Source organism: Dryobates pubescens, chromosome Z (assembly GCF_014839835.1).
Source record: "Dryobates pubescens isolate bDryPub1 chromosome Z, bDryPub1.pri, whole genome shotgun sequence".
Taxonomy (NCBI): domain Eukaryota; kingdom Metazoa; phylum Chordata; class Aves; order Piciformes; family Picidae; genus Dryobates; species Dryobates pubescens.
This window is the reverse complement of record NC_071657.1, coordinates 1185133-1208220: the sequence shown is the minus strand read 5'-3', so window position 1 is coordinate 1208220 and position 23088 is coordinate 1185133. Positions and strand designations below refer to the sequence as shown.

The 23088-nt window shown below is 52.1% G+C and overlaps 1 protein-coding gene across 1 annotated transcript; it reads left to right on the top strand.

Annotated features, from left to right (window-relative positions):
- Positions 1-11198: 11198 nt before the first annotated feature.
- On the top strand, positions 11199-22601 carry LIPG (lipase G, endothelial type). The gene is made up of 10 exons (XM_054178979.1): positions 11199-11354; positions 11491-11675; positions 12415-12594; positions 13309-13420; positions 15074-15298; positions 16301-16543; positions 18319-18439; positions 19013-19231; positions 20244-20336; positions 22004-22601. The coding sequence occupies exons 1-10, from the start codon at positions 11240-11242 to the stop codon at positions 22023-22025; spliced, it is 1515 nt and encodes a 504-aa protein (XP_054034954.1). The 5' UTR covers positions 11199-11239; the 3' UTR covers positions 22026-22601.
- Positions 22602-23088: the final 487 nt, after the last annotated feature.

Genomic DNA, 23088 nt, shown 5'->3' with positions numbered 1-23088 from the left:
CCACACTGCACATGCTCTGAGCACGTGTGGTAGATGCCCTTTTCATGGAGACACCAAGGAATGAGAGGGGACTGAGGGATGGGGTAACTGGTGGGTTCTCAACATGCAATGTGCACGCTGGGGGGAAAAAGAACTGACTTGGATGGTATGCCAGTATAAGAAAGACCAACATCTGAGGAGAGCAGGAGGCTCCACATACCTCCATGGGTGGCTTGAGGCTTTCCACTCTCGGAGGCAGATCCCAGCACAATGCCCTGCTCAGATCTGAGAAAGCCAAAGGTTCAAAGAGGAGGGGAAATAAGAAGCAGGGTGCTGGAGAGCAAAGGATGCCAACCTTGATGATGCACAGTCCCATCTTGTGCTCCCTATTTCTGTGCCACAAACTGTCATGGGTTTTGGTTTTTCTCCTGAATAATAGAAGATGCTGCATAAAGTCTCTGTGGTTTCAAACATCATTCCCCTCTAATGTCTTGCACAGTAAAATGCAGCCAGAGGATCTCCAAAGCACCATCCTGGCAATCAGGACACCAAAGGGGGGAAGAGGAATACGCAGGCCAGGACATATAAAAGAATCCCAGCATGACAGGGGTGGAAAGGAACCCCTGGAGGTCATCCAGTTGAACCCTGCTGCTAAAGCAGGGCACCCACAGCAGCTTGCCCAGGATCACAATGGCCAGGGTGGGGGTGGGATCTTTCCAGTGAAGGAAACTCCACAACCTCTCTGGGCAGCCTGCTCACACTGGAAAGAATTTTTCTTGTGTAGAGATGGAACCTCCTGGGTTCCAGTCTGTGCCCACTGCCCCTTGTCCTGTCCCTGGGCACCACTGAGCAGAGCCTGGCCCCAGCCTCTTGCCCCCCAGCCTTTATCTCTTGCTGAGCATTGCTCAGAACCCCTCTGGGGCTGCTCTGCTGCAGGCTCAACAGCCCCAGGGGCTCTCAGCCTTTGCTCCTCACAGAGCTGCTCCAGGGCCCCTCAGCAGCTTTGTAGCCTCTGCTGGACTCTCTCCAGTAGTGAACCAGGGAGCCCAGAACTGGACACAGTACTGCAGATGTGGCTTCACAAAGGCAGAGGAGATGTGGAAGAGAACCTTACTTGACCTCCTGGCCACCTTGTTCTTAACAGACCCCAGGACACCGTTGGCTTTCTTGAGCACAAGAGTACATTGCTGGCTCATGCTGAACTTGCTGCCCAACAGCACTCCCAGGTCCTTCTCCACAGAGCTGCTTTCCAGCACCTCAACTCCTCACCCCTCCTGTGCAGGAGGTTGTTCCTCCCCAGCTGCAGGACCCTACCCTTGCCCTGGTTGAAATTCATGAGGTTCCTCTCTCCCAGCTCTCCTCCTGCCCAGGTCTCACTGCATGGCAGCACAGCCTGAGGGGTGTCAGCCACTGCTCCCAGTGCTGTGCCATCAGCAAACTGCCTGAGGCTCCACTCTGCCCCTTCACCCAGGTCACTGATGAAGATGTCTAACAAGGCTGGACTCAGTCCTGACCCCTAGGAAGCATCACTAGTCACAGGCCTCCAACTAAACCCTGCACCACTGCTCACAACCCTCTCAGCTCTGTCCTTCAGCCAGGTCTCAACCCACCTCTCTGTCTACTCATCTGACCCAGGCTTCCCAAGCTTCCCTATGGGAGACAATGTCTGAGAAAGTATTACCATGAAGTTGGGGTGCAAATGAGCACTGGTAGAGAGAACTCCATGATATGTTTTCACAGATTTGTGCTAAAGTAAGTCATAAATTAATTTGTATTAAGACATCAATCCTTTTCTTTCCTGTAGGCACTGGGAAGCTCACCAGGATGCTCAGATTTCCCTTGCTTTTGGTGTCCATCCAGATTTACCTGGACACCCAAGTCCATGCTAAGTGTTTGGAGGAAGAGGATCTGTCAGCTTTCTAACTACTCTGCCAAAACACCAAGTTCCAAGATGTTTTAGCTGCCAATTGCCAGAAATGAGCCCAAAGACAGAGCTGTGCCCAGGTCTCTCAGACCCATCTATGCAGTCAGGAGCAGCACTGCCTGCTCTGCCAGCTCTTGTGGTCTCCTCTCAAGCTGCAGTACAGCTGAGTATTGAGCACACCTTACCAAGGGTGCTACCACATCCATCCCAGTCTTGGGACAAATATTCCTGTAGATCTGAAGAAGCAGCAGGTGAATAAGGGGACACACTCTAAATCAATCCTCAAACCAAACAGCCACCTCCCAGCCTCCTCTCTGGACTCTCAAGCAGCTCCAGGCTCCACTTACAATAAAATGCAGAGGAGCAATTTTAGTAATTCATGCATTTTCTAGTCTCTTCCCTTTGTTACATGCAGCAGAGTTAAAGCAGAAGCATTGCTGAGGGCTCAGCACCCACCATCTGAAGGCTCAAGTGAGCACAAATTTTTGAGGCATTTCTCCAATTAATACTATTACTAATAATAATAAACAACCAGGTTGGAAGAGACTTCCAAGATCATGGTGTCCAACCCCTCAACCAATCCAACCCACCCAAACAACTAACCCATGGCACCAAGCACCCCATCAAGTCTCCTCCTGAACACCTCCAGTGATGGTGACTCCACCACCTCCCCAGGCAGCCCATTCCAATGTGCAATCACTCTCTCTGTGTAGAACTTCTTCCTAACATCCAACCTAAACCTCCCCTGGTGCAGCCTGAGACTGTGTCCTCTTGTTCTGGTGCTGGCTGCCTGGGAGAAGAGACCAACCCCCACCTGGCTACAACCTCCCTTCAGGTAGTTGTAGAGAGCAATAAGGTCACCCCTGAGCCTCCTCTTCTGCAGGATAAGCAACCCCAGCTCCCTCAGCCTCTCCTCACAGGGCTGTGCTCCAAGCCCCTCACCAACCTTGTTACCCTTTTCTGGACATGCTCCAGCAAGTCAACCTCCTTCCTAAACTGAGGGGCCCAGAACTGGACACAGGACTCAAGGTGTGGCCTAACCAGTGCAGTGTACAGGGGCAGAATGACCTCCCTGCTCCTGCTGGCCACACTCTTCCTGATGCAGGCCAGGATGCCATTGGCCCTCTTGCCCCCCTGGGCACACTGCAGGCTCATGTTCAGCCTACCATCAACCAGCACCCCCAGGTCCCTCTCAGCCTGACTGCTCTCAGCCACTCTGACCCCAGCCTGTAGCACTGCATGGGGTTGCTGTGGCCAATGTGCAGAACCTGGCACTTGGATGTGTTCAATCTCCTGCCCTTGGCCTCTGCCCATCTGTCCAGCCTGTCGAGGTCCCTCTGCAGAGCCTCTCTACCCTCCAGCAGATCAACTCCTGCCCCCAGCTTGGTGTTGTCAGCAAATTTACTGATGATGGACTCGATGCCCTCATCCAGATCATCAATAAAGATGTTAAAGAGGATGGGGCCCAGTACTGATCCCTGGGGCACACCACTGGTGCCTGGCTGCCAGCTGGCTGTGGCACCATTCACCACCACTCTCTGGGCTCAGCCTCCAGCCAGTTCCTAACCCATCGCAGTGTGCTCCCATCCAAGCCATGGGCTGACAGCTTGGCCAGGACCTCAGAAAGGAGCAGAAGGAATCATACCCCTGGCCACCCAGTGCCAGTGGGCTTGGCTCCAAGTCCATGTTCAAGCCCAAACACGCTCAGCATTCTTGGATCTTGGATGGAAAACTATGGGCTTTGGGCAGAGGCGTAAGAGGGGAGAGAAAATCTGTCATTGCCCAGCACAGAGCAAAAGAGATGCCTGTCTGCAGAGTGGACAGAGCAGGCCCACCACCCACCACTGGGTCCTCTGTCCAACACAAAGCAGCCAACAGTCTGGATCCATCTCACATAGCAGGGGACGTGCTGGGCATGACAAGCTGCTTGTCCACTTGGAGATGGGGAAGAGGTGTCAGGACACACTGAGCCCTGCCTGGCCTTCAGCCTGTGCTGCTGCACAGCTCTGCTGTGGCTGCAGATGGGGTGAAAGAGCCTGAGGGTCACGGCATGCTCAGTCAGAGCATCCTGGGGACTAATGCAAGGGGTGAAGAGAGACCAAAACCATCCTGAAAATCACTTCATGTCGCTCAGGCATGTCTGGCAAAGAGTGGCCAAAGAGAAATTTGTCCCTAGCGAAGGGTGGTCTGGCGGCTGGACCCGCCGCAGGGAGGGGGCCGCTGGCAGGGGCCACAACCTTCTGGAAACCTCCCCCTGGATGGTGATGCCCAGAGGCAGGTACCAACTGTAACGTTCCTCCCTGTGTGACAACAAGAATTAGGCATTTGTCAGGAATGCAGGGATTTATTCTTCAAGGGCCACCGTGTCCGTGAGCGCGGCGGCCCGGACGCCGCACCAACAGAGCATGTGCTTGATAAGAACCCAGGAACAGATGCCAGCGGATTTAATGTGGGACAGGAGGCCCATTGCAGGTTTGCAGACTGCTGGCAGGGTCAGCTGTAAATATTCCCTCACAATCAAAGGCATTCATCTAAGGATTACATGCTGGGGGCTTTGTGGTAAAGTAAATTTGCAACTAACAGGACCATTAATAGTCAGACAGTTTAGTTGGCTCGCTGGCTGCCATTTATTTTCCCCCCACAGTCATTTTTACTACATCTAAATACCATGGGGATGTGGGGCTTGAATGATGTGGCCTAAGAAATCAGCTTAGAAGAGGCAGGAGAAGGGGTTACCTCCAACAAAGAGAGCTCAACGGGGATCGAAGGGGGCTATCAATAGTGGGTAATGCCACTGAAGCATGTGAGCTGATTTCATAACCCACTGGAGATTAGCCTCTGCTGTAAGCAGAGGGATATGAAGTATTGGTCCTGTAAAGTGTGTTTGGAGAGGGGCTGGGTTTGAAAGGCTGAGGAGGGGAGAAGAGACTTTGAGGAATGGCTGTGAAACAAAGACACCGTGGCCTGCGTTCACCCCTCACAGAACAAAAATATCCCAAGCAGAAACTGTGCCATGTAAGTAGCATCTCCCCCCTCTGCAGTCGGCACTAAGCATGAAATAATTGGTGCTGTGGAGGGATGATGGTCAGCCAAGAGCTGAGGAGGCACAGGGGGGATGCAAGGATTAACCTGGGATGCTATTTCACCACAGAGCTGCCTCTTCAGGACCACAAACCCACTTCTCCAGGGCCACAGACCCACCTCTCCAGGCACTACAGACCCTTAGGGGTGCAGTCACTTCTGCACACACATCCACGGGGGGGGGGGGGCCCTCCCGTGGTCTTTTCCTCAGCTTGAAGCACCCTGAGGTCACAGCCATTCAAGCAGCTCTTCCCTCTCTCCTTTTAATTCTCCAGTCCCATGTCCATCCCTCCTCCCTCATCATCTCAGGAAGAAATTAGGCAGAAGGAGCCAAGAGGGAAATGAACACCAATCCCATTAAATTCTACTGCCTAGGCTGTGTTTTATAATTGAAAAGAAAAACTGTTTTATAACTTAGAGAGAGAGAGAGAGGGAGAGGAACAATCCCTTTCTCTTCCTTCCTCCTGCAAATCCTACTCCCTCTTTTATGGAGGGTGGGAAAAAACAGGCAGGAAGAATGGTGGCTGTGTGAAACACTCTCAGTTTTCTAAATGTGGAATCAAGCTGTTGCAGCATCACAATAATCAGTCCCTGACACTAACCTGAAGCCATCCAACCAGTTTTCAGCTTGTGCCAATGAGGAACACCTAAGAGGAGCATCTTTGACTCTTGTTCTGCTCTTGCTCTCAGTAACAAGCAACCCACAGACCCCAAAAGACACAATTTTTCCCCCATCAGGAGGATTCACTGAAGCCAAATTCTCTCCTGCACTCCTTCCTAGCAATGTGAATGTGATGGGATGCAACCTTAGCTGGGAACAGTCCATAAATGCCTTCTGCAGACAGATTTACTCTACCTGTGCAGGGCTTTAAAGAGGTTCAAGTGATGGTTGAAGGATTTTGCCCTTTCCCCTCCTCTATGGTCTGGTTCATTCATGCTTCTTGCTGAGGTTTCTGCTAGCAGAGGAGGTGTTGGCCTGAGAATTCTAAAGACAGGGGAAATAGAAACATTCAAAACAATTATCAGGGAATCAATTAGGTTGGAAGAGACCTTCAAGATTACTGAGGCCAACCATTAAGCCACCACTGCCAGGCCATGTCCCTCAGCACCACATCTGCATGGCTTTGAAAGCCCTACAGGGATGGAGACTCCACCACTGCCCTGGGCAGCCTCTTCCACATCTTGACCATCCTTTTCAAGAAGAAATTGTTCCTCATGACCAACCTAATCCTCCCCTGGTGCAACTTGAGGCTGTTTCCTCTTGTCATACCACTTGTTCCTTGGGAGAAGAGACCAACCTCCACCTGGGTGCAACCTCCTTTCAGGAAGTTGCAGAGAGTCCTCAGCCTCCTTTTCTTCAAGCTGGACAACTTCAGTTCCCCCAGCTGCTCCTCTCAAGACTTGTGCACCAGACCCTTGACCAGCTTCATTGCCCATCTCTTTCTTCTGACCTCAGGCTCCTTGAGCAGAATGGTAGCAGCCTGTTTCAGTCAGAGATGATGAGCTCCTGCAGAAGACACTGACCATAAGCCAGGTCTGAGATGTATGGAAAAGGCTTTGAAAGGGTCTCATTGCTGGGTTCATGGACATGGAAACCTCTCACATTAAATGCTGCTGCTGCAAAATCCTTCCCCAAGATCACCAGTAGACTCCAGGCCTTTAAATACTTCAGCATATCAACTTAAGAACCACACAGAACAGAGCTTTTTGCTCCTAAGAACGAAGCTTCACTCCTCTTGTGTCCTGCCTGCCTCCACATCTCGTGGCTCTGCTCTGCATCACTCTGGTGCTGAAGAAGAAACTCAGCCTCAGCCACTCAGCACCCACCTGCAGAGAGCCTGTGACTACAGCTGAGTGGGGCCTTTTCCTGTTGGGTGATTTCAAAACCACTCCTCTTCTGTGCTTGGGCTCAACCTTTAGGAAATCACTGTGGGAACGGAGGGAAGGAGGCAGCCAGGAAGATGTGGCCCAGGGCAGCCACGCTGTCCCCGCTCACACCAGCTGCTGGGAGAAAGCCTCCAACAAGCCTACAAGCCCTGTAAATGTTGAGCTTCCCACTCCTTGAGGCTCTCCAACATCCCTGAAAGTGCTGTAAACACTGAGCTTCCAGCTGCTTTCTTTTTTTTTTTTTTGTTAAGGTGGATTATGATCCATTTTACCCCAGTTTATTATTTATTACTTAACTGCAATATCCAGAAAACTCCATCTGGGAGCCATGAAATCTTTTCCAGTGAAAAACTAATCAAAACTAGGAGTTTCTCCTGAAAATTACTGGGCTTAACGAACTGTTATTTTCCGAGCAGCTCTGCTGGGTGGGAGCTTTCTTTCCCCCCACCTCGGGCCAGCAGGGTTACAGAGAGGTCAGCGCAGAGCCACGGCTCTCCGTGTTGATAGGATGCCCATCACAGCAGCTCCTCAGCATCTCCCCGGATGATCATCACCTTTTGGCCAAAGCAGCCAGGGATTTTTTTTGTGCTGCTTCTCCCTTACTGTTGCTAAGCTGCTCTCCCTGCTACTGTCGTTCTTGGAAGCCAGAGGCGAAGAGCAAGGACCACCCCCCTCCCCTGTCTTGCACAGACAAAGGGAGGACACATCCCCACCCATTGCAGCTTTTCAATGGCAAGAGGCAGCAGCTGAGTGCAGGCTCGGAAGGAAGAATTGCGGAGATGTGGTAGCGGCTGAGGGTCTGGCAGGGGGTTGCTGGCACCAGGGTTCAGAATGACGAGCGTTTGGTGATGAGGCTTAGCTGATTCGTTTCCTGCAGGACTAAGCCCCGTCATGGGCCAGCAGCTGAGAAACCTCCTGTGCTTTCTTTCTTAGGGCCACCGCTGCCACAGCGCTGCTCCCGGAGCGGGACCACACAGCCGTGCTGTCCCCAGGACACTCCGCTCAAACCCACGCTCCCTGGGGAGAAGCAGCTAGCGTCATCTCCTGCCTCCTGAAACAGGAGGTGCTCGAAGAGCTCCCAGAACTTCCTCGACACATTCTGCAGCGTCAGAAGAGGTTCTGGGAACGATCCCAAGAGGAGAAGAGCAGCAGGGCCCCAGCCGCAACCTGATGCAGGGATGAGAGCTGTGAGAGGAGATTCGAGGAGAGGAGAGGAGACTCGAGGAGAGGAGACTCGAGGAGAGGAGAGGAGAGGAGAGGAGAGGAGAGGAGAGGAGAGGAGAGGAGAGGAGAGGAGAGGAGAGGAGAGGAGAGGAGAGGAGAGGAGAGGAGAGGAGAGGAGAGGAGAGGAGAGGAGAGGGGAGGGGAGGGGAGGGGAGGGGAGGGGAGGGGAGAAGCACTGGTGGAAAGTCAGATGAGTCCTCTCCATCAGTATCTGCCATAGAGCGGTAGAGAATGGTCTCTAATTATTTCCCTTGCTTTTGACTGGATTTAAGCCTTCATCATTTCCTCTTCACCTCTGCCCTCTTCTCCCCTGCCAATTTTATACACCACAGACACGGTCGTCTCCTCCTCACTTTCTGCTGTGAGTTTAGAGGGAAAGAGAAGGAGCCATGCAGAAGAGGAGGGAGAGACCAGGAGAGCCATGTGTCCTGGAGCATCACCTCTTCTCCTTACACCACATGCAGCGAGACAGCAGCAGAATAAAAGGTCTTCTATGGAACAGTCATTGGTAAAACTACTGGCAATCAAAAACCAGGAATACATAGGTCTTGGCTTTTTCACAGCAGAAGGTTGAAAACTGTTTACAGCATCACTAATGTGGCTGCAGAAGCTGCTGGGCTGAAAGCCTGGTGACACCCTTTGGGTCTTCACAGAACCACAGAGTGGTAGGGATTGGAGGGGGCCTCTGGAGATCACCCAGTCCAACCCCTCAGCTAAAGCAGAGCACCTACAGCAGCTTGCCCAGCTGCTTCCAGGGGGTTCCAACCAGGGGGTTGGAAGCTCTCCAGAGAAGACTTGTGCCAGAGCATCCTGGGTGCCAAAGAGCTGGGGATTTGAACATGTAGAACTGAAAACCACAGACCCATGCTGCTGCCTGGGTTTGTGGGTGCAGCTGGGCACCACTGCCAGCTCACCCAGCCCTTTCAGTAGGATCACAGAGTCTTTGAGGCTGGAAGAAACCTTTAAGATCATCAAGTCCAAGGAGAGCCCAGGGCACTGCTAATCCATGCCCCTCAGCACTACATCTACATGGCTTTGAAATCCCTCCAGGGATGGGGACTCCACCACTTTCCTGTGCAGCCTGTTCTACAACTTCACAACTCTTTCAGGGAAGAAATTGTTCCTCATGTCCAACCTGAACCTCCCCTGGTGCAACCTGAGGCCATTTCCTCTTGTCCCATCACTTGTTCCTTGGGAGGAGAGACCAACCCCCACCTGGCTCCAGCCTCCTTTCAGGGAGCTGTAGAGAGCCAGAAGGTCTCCCCTTTTCTCCAGGCTGAATAATCCCAGGCCCCTTAGCTGTTCCTCACCAGACTTGTGCTCTAGATATTTCACTAGTTTCATTGAGGGGCTCTAGCCCCTCAATGTCTTTCTTGGATTGAGGGGCCCAAATCTGAATCCAGTACTCTAGATGTGGCCTCACCAGTGCCCAGTACAGGGATACTACCAGTTGGAGGCTACCATAAGCACAATGATTGAGAGCAGTGTGAGGACAGGACCATGCCTGACTCTCTCTGGCTCCTGCTCCTTTTCTCCAGGTTAAACAATCCTCAGACGCTCCTCATAACATGTGTGGCCTTTGCCATGCTGTATCCTGCTCCTCTTCACCCACCTGAGGAATGAGTCACCCATGGGGCTGCCCTCACTGTGGCAGGCTGGTCACCAGTGGTGTTCCCCAGGGCCCCAGGCTGGGGCCAGTTCCGTTTAACATCTCCATCAGAGACCTGGATGAGGGCATTGAGGATGCAGATGACACCAAGTCCAGGCAGCAGTGTTGGTCTGCTTGAAGGTTGAGAGGCTCTGCAGAGGGATCTGGACAGAGAGAAACAATGTGCTGAGGCCAGTGGGATGAGGTTCAGCAAGGCCAAGTGCCACATCCTGCACCTGGGACACAACAACCCCACAAATGCTCCAGGTTTGGGGCAGAGGGGCTGGAAACTACCTGGTGGGAAAAGGACCTGGAGGGCATTGGTTGACAACCAGCTGAAGGTGAGCCAGTAATGAGTCTGGGTAGCCAAGAGGGCCTCCAGCATCCCGTCCTGGTTCAGCATTAGTGCAGCCTAGCAGGAACAGGGCATGGATTGTCCTCCTGTACACAGCATGGATGGGTGCAGCTGCACCTTGAATCTTGGGTTCAGAACTGCATCCTAGGACCCTCGCTCCAAGAAGGACATTGAGGGGCTGGAGTGAGTCTAGAGAAGGGCAACGAGGCTGGTGAAGGTTCTGAAGAGCAGGAAGGCTGTGAAGAGCAAGAAATGGGTAGATTCAGACTGGATGTTAGGAAGAAGTTATTCCTCATGAGGGTGGTGAGAGACTGGCACAGGTTGCCCAGGGAGGGGATGGAAGCCTCATCCCTGGAAGTTTTGAAGGCCAGGCTGGATGTGGCTGTGAGCAACCTGCTGTAGTGTAAGGTGTCCCTGCCCGTGGCAGGGGGCTTGGAACTGGATGGTCCATGAGGTCCCTTCCAGCCCTGACAATTCTATGATTCTTGTGAGGAGCTGAGGGGAGACCTCCTGGCTCTCTACAAGTCCCTGAAAGGAGATTGCAGCCAGCTGGGTTTTGGTCTCTTCTCCCAGGTAGCAAATGAGGGCACAAGAGGAAATGGGGTCAGGTTGCAGCAGGACAGTTTAGACTGGACAGGAGAAGAAATCTCTTAACTCGAAGGGCTCTCAAACCCTGGGACATACTGCCCAGGGAGGTGGTTGAAGCCGCAGAGATGTGGTGCTGAGGGACAGGGTTTAGCCCCAGCTTTCTCTGGCCTGGGTGATGCTGAAACTCTTTCCCAACCCCACCACCCCCTGCCCTACTCCTTGCTCCCCGTTCCCTCCCCCACTCAGGGTAACGCAGGGACCACCCCCCCGCAACTGCCCCTGCCCCCGCCCCGCCCCCGCCCCGCCCCCGCCCCGCCCCCGAGCCTGACTGCGAGCCAGGCTCCGCCCCCGGCTCTTTGCATTCACGCGCCCCCGTGACGTCACGGAAGGGTGTGACCAATCAGAGCCGCGCTCGGTGCCGGCACCGCCAGGGACAGCCCCATCGGGCCACGAGCGCCGCCCCGCGCGGCCCCTTAAAGGGCCCCGCCGCCCGCCGCGCCGCGTCCGTCCGTCCGTCCCGCCGGTCCCTCCATCCCCTCCGTCCCGCCGAGCCATGAGGCACCTCGTCCTCCTGCTCTGCGCCACCCTGACCGGCTGCCTCGCGGCGCGGCTGGCGCAGACTGCGCCGCCGGCAGAGGCTGCGGCGCCGGCAGGAGCAGAAGGAGGAGGTGGGTGAGCGCGGTCCCGCACGGGATGGGGTTGGGATGGGTGGTGGGTATGCAACTGGTTTCTCCGTCTGAAGCCCCGGCGGTGGGTTCAGAGCTGTTTTCTGACTGAGCATTGAAGTCCTCCGCTGGTTTGCAGATGGCCCCACCGCCGAGCTGCCGGAGCGTGTGCCGGCAGCCAAGCCGCCGGTCAAGTTCAACCTCCGCTCCTCGCCGGACGCCGAAGAGGATGGTTGTGCGCTCACCCTTGGCCACCACAACTGTTTGGAGGACTGCAAATTCAACGTGACGGCGAAAACCTTCTTCATCATCCACGGCTGGACGGTAAGTACGGAGGGAGGATCCTGCACGGCTCCGGACGATGCTCAAGGTTCCTTCTGCCTGCTTAAGAGAGTGCAAATGTAAATCGTTTGTGCCTCCAGAGTGTGTGGGATTTGGGGTGACGCTGTGTGATTCGAGCACTCTGGCCTCTCGGCAGCTGCACCTGAGGTCGCTGGAGTAAAGCGATGTGGCTCCCACTCCGTGAAAGTGCTCCAGCTGCATGACATAGATGTGGTAAAGGGACTTTGAGTGCTTCCCCAAAACTGACCACTTGGAAGGCGGCACTGGGCTGGACACACGTCTGGACTTCATCTGCACGTCCATGATCTTCATTTCTGCTCAGTGATGAAGAAGCAGAGGGCACACGGGCTTTATCAGGCTTTCTTCTCCTGCGTTTGATGTGGCCCAGCATGTAGCACCAAGGGGGACTTATCAACTCCACCAGGGCTTTCTGCAAACGGTGGTGCCAGGGCTGGGAAATAATGTTGCAATCCATCACAATTTCTGAAACTCTCGAGCAGCAGAGCGATATGGTGGTGTGGGACGAATGCCTCTCCTCCTGCCTTAAAAGGCAAAGTGGCTAATTACAGCCAGAGCCTCCCCAAAACCTGTTTTTCTTACCCCTTTAGCACAGCACTGGGGAAGTGGTGGGGCTTGAGTGGAGCACCACATGTAAATGGTACACAAATAGCTTCACTGTGATGTGTGATCTGGGAACTTAAATGCCTGGGTCTCTCCCTAGATGAGTGGCATGTTTGAAACCTGGCTGGGCAGCTTGGTGTCTGCTCTTCAGGAGAGGGAGAAGGATGCCAATGTGGTGGTGGTGGACTGGCTGCCCCTTGCCCACCAGCTCTACACCGACGCCGTGAACAACACACAGATCGTGGGGAAGAGCATCGCCAGGCTGCTCGACTGGTTGCAGGTAACACCACTTAAAGCTGCTGTTGTAATGCTCTGTGAAGGACCTGTTGCACAAGAGACCGGAGCTGCAGCGCTCTGGTGTAATCCCAACCCCCAAGGCTTGGTGGGGTGATGGCTCAGAGCTAAGGTGGTGCACTCAAGCCTTTTGTGCGAGCCCTACCGTGCGTTGCTGGGAGATGCCACTCTGTGGCGTGCTGAGATCAGTGGTGTTGAAGTAGTCCTCAAACTTTAGGAGCCCTGTCTGAGCGACATGAGCTCAAGACTTGGCATTCAAATTCAGTGTTGGCTTGGCAAGAGGGTGGCAAAGGAGAAGGTGCTCCATGGTGCTGCGTTTGGAGCTTGAGCCCACGGCCAGTACTGAGGTGTGCTGACAACTCCTTGGGGGAAGGCTGGTGCAGGTGCTGCTTAAAGAGGGTCATAACTGGGGTTGGAAGCTGGGTGTCATGGCTGGGGCCAAGCCACAAGAGCAACCCAAACCATTCCACTTGTCTTGATAAAATAAGAAAGCATTTTACATATAATACATAGATTAAACCAGGTTGGAAGAGACCTTCAAGATCATCGCGTCCAACCCATCAACCCGTCCAACCCCTACCCCCTCCTCCCCCATCTCTCCTTAGAATTGGACTTCAGAGTCCTGCAGAGAGCAGTGCCAGATGTCCTGGAAGCTATGAGGGGCAAATTATCACATATGTCTTTAAATCTTTCCTTGCAGGAGAACCCACTCTTCAAGCTTGAGAACGTCCACCTGATTGGGTACAGCCTGGGTGCCCACGTTGCTGGCTTTGCTGGTAACCATGTCCATGGGACAATAGGCAGAATCACAGGTGAGTGGCTGTTTTGTTAAGCCCCTTTCCTGGGTGTCAGTCAGTTTCCCTGAAAAGGCTCACTTCCTGTCTTACTGCCATGTGGTTTGGGGCTTGCTCACTCAGAAATGACAAGTTTCCTACCTGAGGTGGCAGTAGGTCTCTTCACATGAAGAAGCTTGAACTCTAGGTGTGAAAGGAGTTCTGTGAACAAGCCTTTCAGAGGACAGCCTTGATCTTGAGTGTATTTGAAGCTAAATGTGGGTTCAAAGCAAGTCCAGCTCAAGCTCTTGCCATCCACATTCTAAGCCTCTGAGTGGCACTAGTTTTGTCATTATGCTCATAAACTAAATGGAAGTGAGAGCTGTTGGGTGCTCTTCATCCCATGGGATGTCTGGTCAAACACCCCAACCCTCATTCTGAAAACCTCTTGAGTGCTTCTGGCTCCAGAAGCTGATCTCCCCATGTGAGAACTCTGGGCATGGCACAAGGGGTTGCATGAAGCCTTTACACAGAGTAAAAATTCCTCAGAGGCTATCAATAATTATCTGTATTTACTGAAGCAGGAAAAGCTCATGACAGTCGAGCTGGGGAAGGGTTCAGGAGCACAGCTGCAGGTTGTGGGGGAGGCTCAGAGGTTAACAGAAGGTTCTAAACCCATCACAGGATCTCAGATACGGGGATTACCTGGCTGCTGTTGCTTAAATTTGTCTTAGTCCCTCCATATGTCCAGTCTGCAAATGGATTAAATGCTGCCAAGGCAGCTTTGCCTATGAGTGGTCTTTGTGGGGTGCTAGACCTCTTCTGGTGTTTGCTCATTTGCTAGCTCTTGAAGTGTCTCTTTGCTGTGACCTAGCATTGCTTCCAATGGTCCATCTGAAGCCATTCCTGCAGGGCACACTGGGTTGTGTTGCACCAAAAGTGACATGAGACATCTTCATGTGTCCCCTCAGCATGCCCACAGGTGGAGAGATCTTGGGGACACTGTCAGCAGTGAGGCACAGACTGTCAGGGCAGCACCTGGGCAGGAGGAGCTATATTGATGCCCACCCAGTGGCAGGACAAGGGGCACTGGGTGGAAGTTGAGGCATAGGAAGTTCCATGGAAACAGTGAGGGTGGCAGAATACTGGAACAGGCTGCCCAGGGGGGTTGTGGAGTCTCCTTCTCTGGAGATATTCAAAACCCACCTGGATTGGTTCCTGTGTGATCTGCTCTAGGTGACCCTGCTCTGGCAGAGGGCTTGGACTGGAAGAGCTGTGGAGGTCCCTTCCAGCCCCTGAAATTCTGTGACTCTGTGATTGCTTCTCCTATCAGTCCATGCCCTTCTAAAACGTCCCTCTCCAATGTGGTGGGGCTCATCTAGTCTGAACCCTGAGGTTACATGCTAGGAGTGCAGTTTACTACTGCAAAAAGTGGGGAAAGATGGGATATAAGGAAAAAGTCTACTGCAAGAGTGGTCAGGCATTGGAGCAGGCTGCCCAGGGGGCTTGTGGAGTCTCCCTCTCTGGAGATGTTCAAGACCTGCCTGGATGTGTTCCTGTGTGACCTGCTCTGGCCAGTGGGGTTGGACTGGATGAGCTTTCCAGGTCCCTTCCAGCCTCTAACATTCTGTGACATCTTGTGTGATAACCCAGTTTCTGACCTGGCATCCTGTGCCCTGTCTCCAACACCAGGCTTGGATCCAGCTGGCCCCATGTTTGAGGGGGTGGACCCTAGCAAGCGCCTCTCCCCCGATGATGCCAGCTTCGTGGATGTCCTTCACACCTACACGAGGGAGACGCTGGGTGTGAGCATCGGGATCCAGATGCCTGTGGGCCACGTGGACATCTACCCCAATGGGGGAGACTTCCAGCCTGGCTGTGGTTTAAGTGATGTCTTGGGAGCCATTGCCTATGGGAGTAAGTTCTTCTCATGTGTGGTTTTTTTGCCTCTGGTCAAGTCCTGAGCTCCTCGTTCGTGGGCTTGGGTTGATGCTGCAGGATGATCTGTTTTAGGAGAGCAGAGGAAAGTACTTTTTCCTTCTAGACTGAGATAGCTGCTAGAAACTGGACCTGGTTTTAATTCCTAGAAGCCTTCTGGTGGGAAAACACCTTTAAAAAACCATTGAGTCCAATGGTTAACCCACCACTAAAGTGGTGTGGCCTCACATCTACTCAGCTTTTAAGTTCCTCCAGGGATGGGGATTTAACCACCTCCTTGGAGAGCCTGTTCCAGTGTTTGAGAACCCTTCCAGTGAAGAACATTCTTATGTCTAACCTAAACCTCCCCTGGTGCAACTTGAGGTCATTACCTCCATTCCTGTCACTTCTTACTTAGGAGAAGAGCCCAGTCTCCATGTGGCTGCAACCTTCTTTCAGGGAGTTCTAGAGAGCCAGAAGGTCTGCCCTCAGCCTTCATTTCTCCAGGCTAAACAACCCCAGGTCCCTCAGGCACTCCTCATAAGACTTCTGCTCCAGGCTCTTCCCAGCTTTGTTGCCCTTGTCTGGACCCACTCCAATGTCCTTCATGGGGTGAGGGCCCGAAAACACAACCTGGTACTCTAAAATTTGGCCTCACCAGTGCTGAGTGCAGGGGAACAATCACTTCACTTGAGAACCTGACCATAAGCTCTTGTGGTCTTGTGGCTGGGTCTAGAATCTCCTCTTAAAGGCTCTCCTCAGAGTAGAGACTAAGTGACTGGCTCTCTTCAAGTGTCTTCCACTTGAGCTGGACCTGTGGGAAAAATGTTTTCACTCTGGCCATGGCTGAATTGCTGCTGTCTGAAAACTGTTTCGCTCTGGCCCAGGGCCAGCCCAAGGTTGGGCTGCCCGAAAGGCAGCGCTCACCTGTGTCTTAACCAGCTGCTGGGGTGCCGAATGCTTCAACTAAGCCCTTCCCTGTGCCACTCTGCTTCCCCTTAGCCATCGGTGAGGTGGTGAAATGTGAACACGAGCGCTCTGTGCACCTCTTTGTGGACTCCCTGGTCAACCAAGACAAGCAGAGCTTCGCCTTCCAGTGCACCGACTCCAGCCGCTTCAAGAAGGGCATCTGCCTGAGCTGCCGCAAGAACCGCTGCAACGGCATCGGCTACAACGCCAGGAAGACTCGCAACAGGAGGAACAGCAAGATGTACCTGAAGACAAGGGCAGACATGCCCTTCAAAGGTATGCTTGACCCTCCTAGGTAGACCTCTGCAGATCATCCAGGCCAGCCCTCCTGGCTCAAAGCAGGGCACCCACAGCTCCTTGCCCAGCAGCACAGTGACCAGGGAGAACTGGAATCTCTCCAGGGAAGGAGACTCCACAACCTCTCTGGGCAGCCTGCTCCAGCCCTCCAGTACCCTCACAGCAAAAAAGTTTCTCCTCCTGTTCAGGGGGAACATCCTGGGTTCCAGTTTGTGCCCCTTGCCCCTTGTCCTGTCATTGGGCACTACTGAGCAGAGTCTGGCCCCAGCCTCTTGCCTCCCACCATTCATCCCCTCTGGGGCTGCTCTTCTCCAGGCTCAACAGCCCCAGGGCTCTCAGCCTCTACTTGCAAGAGATGTTCCATTTCTCTCCTCATCTTGGTAGCCATTTCTTGGACACTCCAGTGTATCATACAATTGTTAGGGTTGGAAGGGACCTCAAGGACCATCCAGTCCCAAACTGTCGGCGACAGAGACTGAAGTCAATACAGTTGACCAATATGATTGAGTATTGTTCCTTTGTTGTTCCAGTATTGCATGAGTATAGTGTGAGTATAGCATTGTATGGTGCTAATGTAGAGCTAATATGGAGAGCTAATAAGAGAGAGAGAGAGCATATTAAGGGAACCTTTCCAGCTTATATGCCAACGATGCTCTCCGAGTTTATGGCTTCATTGGTTCCCCACGAGTGACCACACATTGTACTGCTATAGATTATTGGTCAAACTACCAATGACACACGAGGTTGTTGATGCAGATGTGTGTCCTGTTGTTCCAAGATAACTCTCTGGAGTTAACTTGAGATAACTCTGGAGATAACTCACTGGTGTTTATAGCTACCAGTGTCTTGCTTTAGTTACATGCTGCAGGCACAGCACTGTTTTGCTACACTGCTAGCCACTTCTGCATTTATGCTGAGCATGGCCTACCACCATGTCAGGCACTAGGCCTGCACTGCCAGATTGCTCATGCTGCTCGTCGCTGGCATTGCCACACCAACCCCCCTGCCATGGGCAGGGACACCTCACATTAGAGCAGGTTGCTCGCAGCCACCTCCAGCCTGGCCTTCAAAACCTCCAGGGATGAGGCTTCCACCACCTCCCTGGGCAACCTGTATCCCTGTCCCTCTTGAGCTGGGCACCCCAGAACTGGACACAATACTCCAAATGTGGCCTCCTTATGGAAGAGGAGAGGGGAAGGAGAACCTTCCTCTGTGACTTGCTGGCCACACTTAACACAACCCCAGAACATCATTAATCTTCTTGGCCACAAGAGCACACTGCTGGCTCGTGGTTTACTTGTCCAAGAGCATAGTCTCATCATCTCTAAGAGCAGACTCAATGTTGGGCAAGATGTAGAAGTGGAACAGCAACATCAGCTCAAAGCAGTGCAATGCCAAGCATGAATCTTTCGCTGTTGCCTGTCTGCTCTGCTGTCCTGTGGCATTGCTGGGCTCCATGCTCCATGTGTAATAACCAAGAGGACTCTGGCTGTAAGGACCAGGAGCAAGACCACAGTTCACACTTGCCATACTGGCAAGAAGAACAGTGTAAGGTGTGGGGAGCCTTCCCCACAGCTGGACCTGCTGCTGTTGTGTAGATGTCAACTTCCATCTTCAGTGGGAAAGAAGTGGTCAGCGGTGTCTCAAAGAAGGCATCAATGAAGAGTGGCCTAGTGTTTCACAAAGAGTGATGCTGGTCAGTGTTGCCTCTCAACAGAGCTGGTTCCATCTGTGCTGTCCTTGTTTCTCTGCAGTCTACCATTACCAGATGAAAATGCATGTCTTCAGCTACAACAGCCTGGGAGAGGTTGACCCTACGTTCTCTGTCACCCTGCATGGCACCAATGGAGACTCTGAACCTCTCCCTCTTGAAATGTAAGTAAGTTGGGTCTCTGCTGTGTTCACTGGGACTAGACCAAGTGGCATCATTCTTTTTCTCCTCTGGTGACACTAGCCTTGCAGCCTTGCTGTATCACCACTCAAAGTCAAAAAGGAACAATTTCTTGCTGAGAAAGCTCTTTGATGTGCCCAGTCCTCTACAGGTTAACCTTCACAGCTCGTTGTTGAAGTACTTGGAGGTCTCTTCCAACCTGGTTTATTCTATTCTACTTTGTTTCACTTTTCCTCACTCCCCCTTGGACATAGTCTGAAAGCACTCATATCTCTGGAGGTGGTGTTTGACCTTTTAGTCTCTCCCAGAAGAAACACAGGCAGGAAATTCACCTTTAAGCAACTGGAAGGGATGGCTGAGCCAAATGTGTGGCGCATTGTATTGAGCCACCTATCTCAGCTCACTTTCCTCAGAGTAATCGGTAATTAAGTGGTGACAGTTGAGCGTGGGGCACTTGATAAGCTGCAAAGAGCTCTGTTTGCCCTCTTGCAAGGCATGAATGAGCACCTGGCCTGCTTCCATGAGGAAGAAACCTCCAGGCTCTGCTTGTCTTTCAGGCTGGATCAAATTGGCCTCAACGCTACTAACACCTTCCTGGTGTATACTGAAGAGGACATGGGTGAGCTGCTGAAGATAAAGCTCACCTGGGAGGGAACATCTCAGTCGTGGTATGATCTGTGGAAAGAGCTGAAGAGCTACTGGTACCGACCTGTGAAGGCTCTGCAGGAGCTGCACGTCAGACGCATACGTGTGAAGTCTGGGGAGACCCAGCAGAGGTGAGAACTGTGCTAGGCTGCACCTGAGCTGACACCAGACTGCCATCACCAGGAGGAATGTTTTCTCAGCCTAGCCATGACAGCTGTGGGGGTTTGAACTTGGTATCCTGAGCTGTCTTTCCTTCCCAGCATCACCAGCACATCACAGAATGCTTTGGGACAGAAGGGATCTTTAAAAGTCACCTAGTCCAGCCGCCCACCCTGCAGTGAGCAGCAGCAATGTTCCTTCATGGTGCAGGCTGCACATAAGTTTGCAAGCTTCAAGCAGAACTAGTTGCTGCAGGTCAGATCTGGGATGTTCTTTTGCTTTACCTACTGTGACAGTGTCTGGCCTGCCTGTGGGGACTAAAATAGCTTTCTCTGTGGTGGTTTAAATTGTACCTGAAGGGTTAAAGCAGTGACAGCACCAAAAATAGTGAAAAATAGGTGGCCATGGGTGTTATTTACAGTCATAACTCGATGATTTGGCACAACCTAGACCTACAACTGCCACCAGTGACACGGTGACACCAGCTCTTTAAGCACTGTGTTGCTGCTTCTGAGATCTCTGTGACTGGAAAGCTGCCTGAGCAAACAACAAGAAGCTCAGCACCCAGCACTGCAGTCCCAAATGCTGTGTTAATGTTGCTCTGAAGCTACCCCAGAAGCTGTCAAAGGAGAAGTGTTGATATTGACAATTGCCCACATTTCTCAGAGCTTTAAATAAGCATCACCTATCATTTGCAGAGTATTCTGCATGCTGGTTGCTGCTGTTGTCAAGGGCTAGGGCTGGGCTGGCCCATAGACAAGGGACAGGACAAGAAGCCATGAACCATAGGGCTAGGAGAAGCAAATATTTTTGGGGAGGAAATTTTAAGAGTAGGAAATCAGCCGTTCAACAGGGTCAGGGGGTGTCAGGATGCTCCACAGTTAGCACACCACATCAAAGAGCTTGTCCTGGAATGAGCTATGATCCATATGACATTTATGTCGTCAGGGTACCTTCTCTTGACCTCTTAATTCCTCCTCCTAGGTTTGCTTTCTGTGTGGAAGATTCCCAGCTAACCAGCATATCACCTGGTAAAGAGCTCTGGTTCGTGAAGTGCACAGAGGAATGGCAAAAAAGGTAGGGATAAAGCAGCTGAAAGCAGTCGTGTCTGGTGTGTGAGGCTGAGCTGGGAGGAATGGAGCCATTTTGGTTGTTTAGATGCCTGGAACCTCTTTTTCCTTCCAGAAAAATGCTTAAATGGTTAATTTCTAGCCCACCTCTTAGACTTAATTTTCACTTAATGCCTTTAACTGCCACTAACCAGAGGATGTTATCCTCACTTCTGGTCTCGGTTTGTCATCTTGTACCTTTCCATCTAATCAGAGAACATCAGGGGGGAAGGGACCTCAAGGGTCATCTGGTCCAAGCTTTCATGGGCAAAGCATGACCTAGACAAGATGGCTCAGCATCCTATGCAGCTGAATCCTAAAACTGCCCAGTGCTGGGGACTGCCAAGCTGGTATAACACAGTCTTTGGGCCTAAAGAACCTGATTGCTTGCTGTCATGGTAGATCTCAAAAGTGAGGTGCTACCAACACCCATGCAACCAGTGGAGAGCTGGTTTAGAGGCAGCTGTTAACAACAGGGGGAAGCTGGATGGAGAAAGACTGGTTGGTGGAAGATCCTAAGCTGCCAAGAAACCTCTTGGTTAAAGTCTGACTCCAACTGCATGAGGGAGATGCCGCTGAGGACTTGCCTCGGTTTTACAGTCCTGACTTATACCACTTCATCTCCAGCTATGCTAATCTGTTCTGGCTCAGGAGAGTGCAGACTGGGCCACTGCCAGAGCATCCCAACCCTGATTAACCTCTGAGGGACTTTCCAGACACCTAGGATCAGTCCTCAGAGCATGACTTCCAGTAAGGCTGCTCCCAGCAGTGACATCCTGATTGCTTCAGAGCGCCTCTGGTCATGTTTTGAGTGAATCTCTGTTCACATCTGACTAAATGATGGCTTCCTTCAGGTGAAGCCCAGCCTTCTGGCCTCTCTTAGATTTCAATTTGAAAACTCAGAGCTTTTTTTAACTTTTGCACTTCTAATCCAGAGATAAAGTGCTTGTTAAGACTAGCAGAGCCCCATGGAAGTCATGCCTTGCACAACCTTCTTGGGCTGCAGAGCTCAGCTCAGAAGCATGAGCTGGTCCTATTCCAGGTTTGGTAGAGACCAGCAAGCTGTGCTGCACACAGTAGCAAACACTTCTGTGAATGAAACCCCTGTGTGAAAACTTCTTGCTCTGCCCCAGGTCTCAAAGGATTAAGTAAATATTCCTGCAGGTACAATAAAAGGCTGTGTTGATACTGAGCAACCCCCATAAAACAGAATTGATGGCAGATGTGCCCTTCCTGCTTACTCCTGCTCTTGCCTGAGGTGAAGGAGCAGGTCTCAGCTCCATGGTTTCTAGCAATTGCTTGCTCTGCAGCTCTCCACTCCTCCAAGTCACTGCAGGAAGATAGCTGCCTGCTTTAGGGCTGAGCCTGCAAACATCTATCCACCTTGACTGGAGGTGAACAGGCAGACTCCAGCATCAGGACCTGTCATTTCTGTTTGCAAGCCCTACTTGAGTGCATGATGTCCCTTTCAGACTCTGATTGAGTAGCTGCTGGGGAAAGTGCTGCTTTGACAGGACAGGATACCAACCCTGTGCTGTCTAAGCCTATTCTCAGTGTCCCAGAGAGTCTCCATTACTCCTCACAACTGCTGTGTTTAACTCGATTGTTTAGTTTGTTTGTTTTTCCTCTTCCCAGATCTGTCTCAAACATGCTCTGAAGACTTCTCTAAAGACTCACAGCAGAGCAACCTAGATGCATGAAGACCACACAGGTGGCAAGAAAAATCCATCTTGGTAGCACTTAAAAGCAACTAACTCTTCAGGACAAACCATCTTGGATCAGATGCAAGAAGCTGAGGAGCAACTGATGTACTGTGGTCCTAGACCTAGAGTAACTAATAACTATGTTCACCCACCCCTAAGGAGCCTGGTTTGTGCATTTAACCTTACCCTGCCCTCCTGCACGCTGTGTTTCCTGCCCTGCTCCCATTAGCCAGGACTATGGATGAGATCTTCAGAGATCTGAGCCTCAACAATGATCTTCTGGTCTGCCTGCCAGTGGAGTTGAGAAGCCAACCATCAGCCTGCTGGTGATGGAGCTGCCAAGAACAAGCTAGCATCTAACATGGGAGTTACCATGAGTCCTATAGCACTATGGGAAGCACAGGTCAAGTGTGGGGGGTTGTTCAGGGGAGGAATGGGGATAAGCACAATGCCACTTAACTTCAAATTGCCCTTTGCTTGCCTTAAAAGAAAAATAATCTGTTCTGTGTCTGGCTGATACCAAAACCTCTTATGGGAAGGTAGTTCTGCATCCTTCCTCTACCTAGAGCAGGAGAAGGTGCAGATGGTGGATGGTGGAGATGGCAGGTGATGGTGTGGGCAGCTGCTCCTTGCTCCCCAGGCAGTGTCTGCAGCCCCATCCCACTTGCTGATCTCCTCCTAGGAGGCAAATGACATCTGCCCTTCTGCTGACCATAGAGGAGGAGGAAGGTAATGAACCATACTGCTTCAGAAGAGCTTTGCACCACTCCTTTTAACTGCTAAGGATGCTTTCACCTCTGTTCAGATGCTGTTGTAGTACCAGTGCAGAATTAAGACCTTACCTTAGTTAACTGAGCCAAACAGACAACATCCTACCCTCGTGGCCTCATCCTGGTTGGATTGCCTGGTGCCAGGTGAACTTGGCTTTGCTCAGAGTTTGGCAGACCCCACAGCTGTCCCCTTGGCTACAGCAGAGTGGACCTTGTCAGAAGTGTACTGTAGATGACTTTTTTTTGT

What these genes read in the sequence shown, in the direction of transcription:
- LIPG (XM_054178979.1), top strand. Translation starts at nt 11,240, where the DNA reads ATGAGGCACCTCGTCCTCCTGCTCTGCGCCACCCTGACCGGCTGCCTC. An exon ending in GGCAGGAGCAGAAGGAGGAG is followed by an intron (nt 11,355 to 11,490) that starts GTGGGTGAGCGC and finishes GCTGGTTTGCAG; the next exon opens with ATGGCCCCACCGCCGAGCTG. An exon ending in ACAGAGGAATGGCAAAAAAG is followed by an intron (nt 20,337 to 22,003) that starts GTAGGGATAAAG and finishes TCCTCTTCCCAG; the next exon opens with ATCTGTCTCAAACATGCTCT.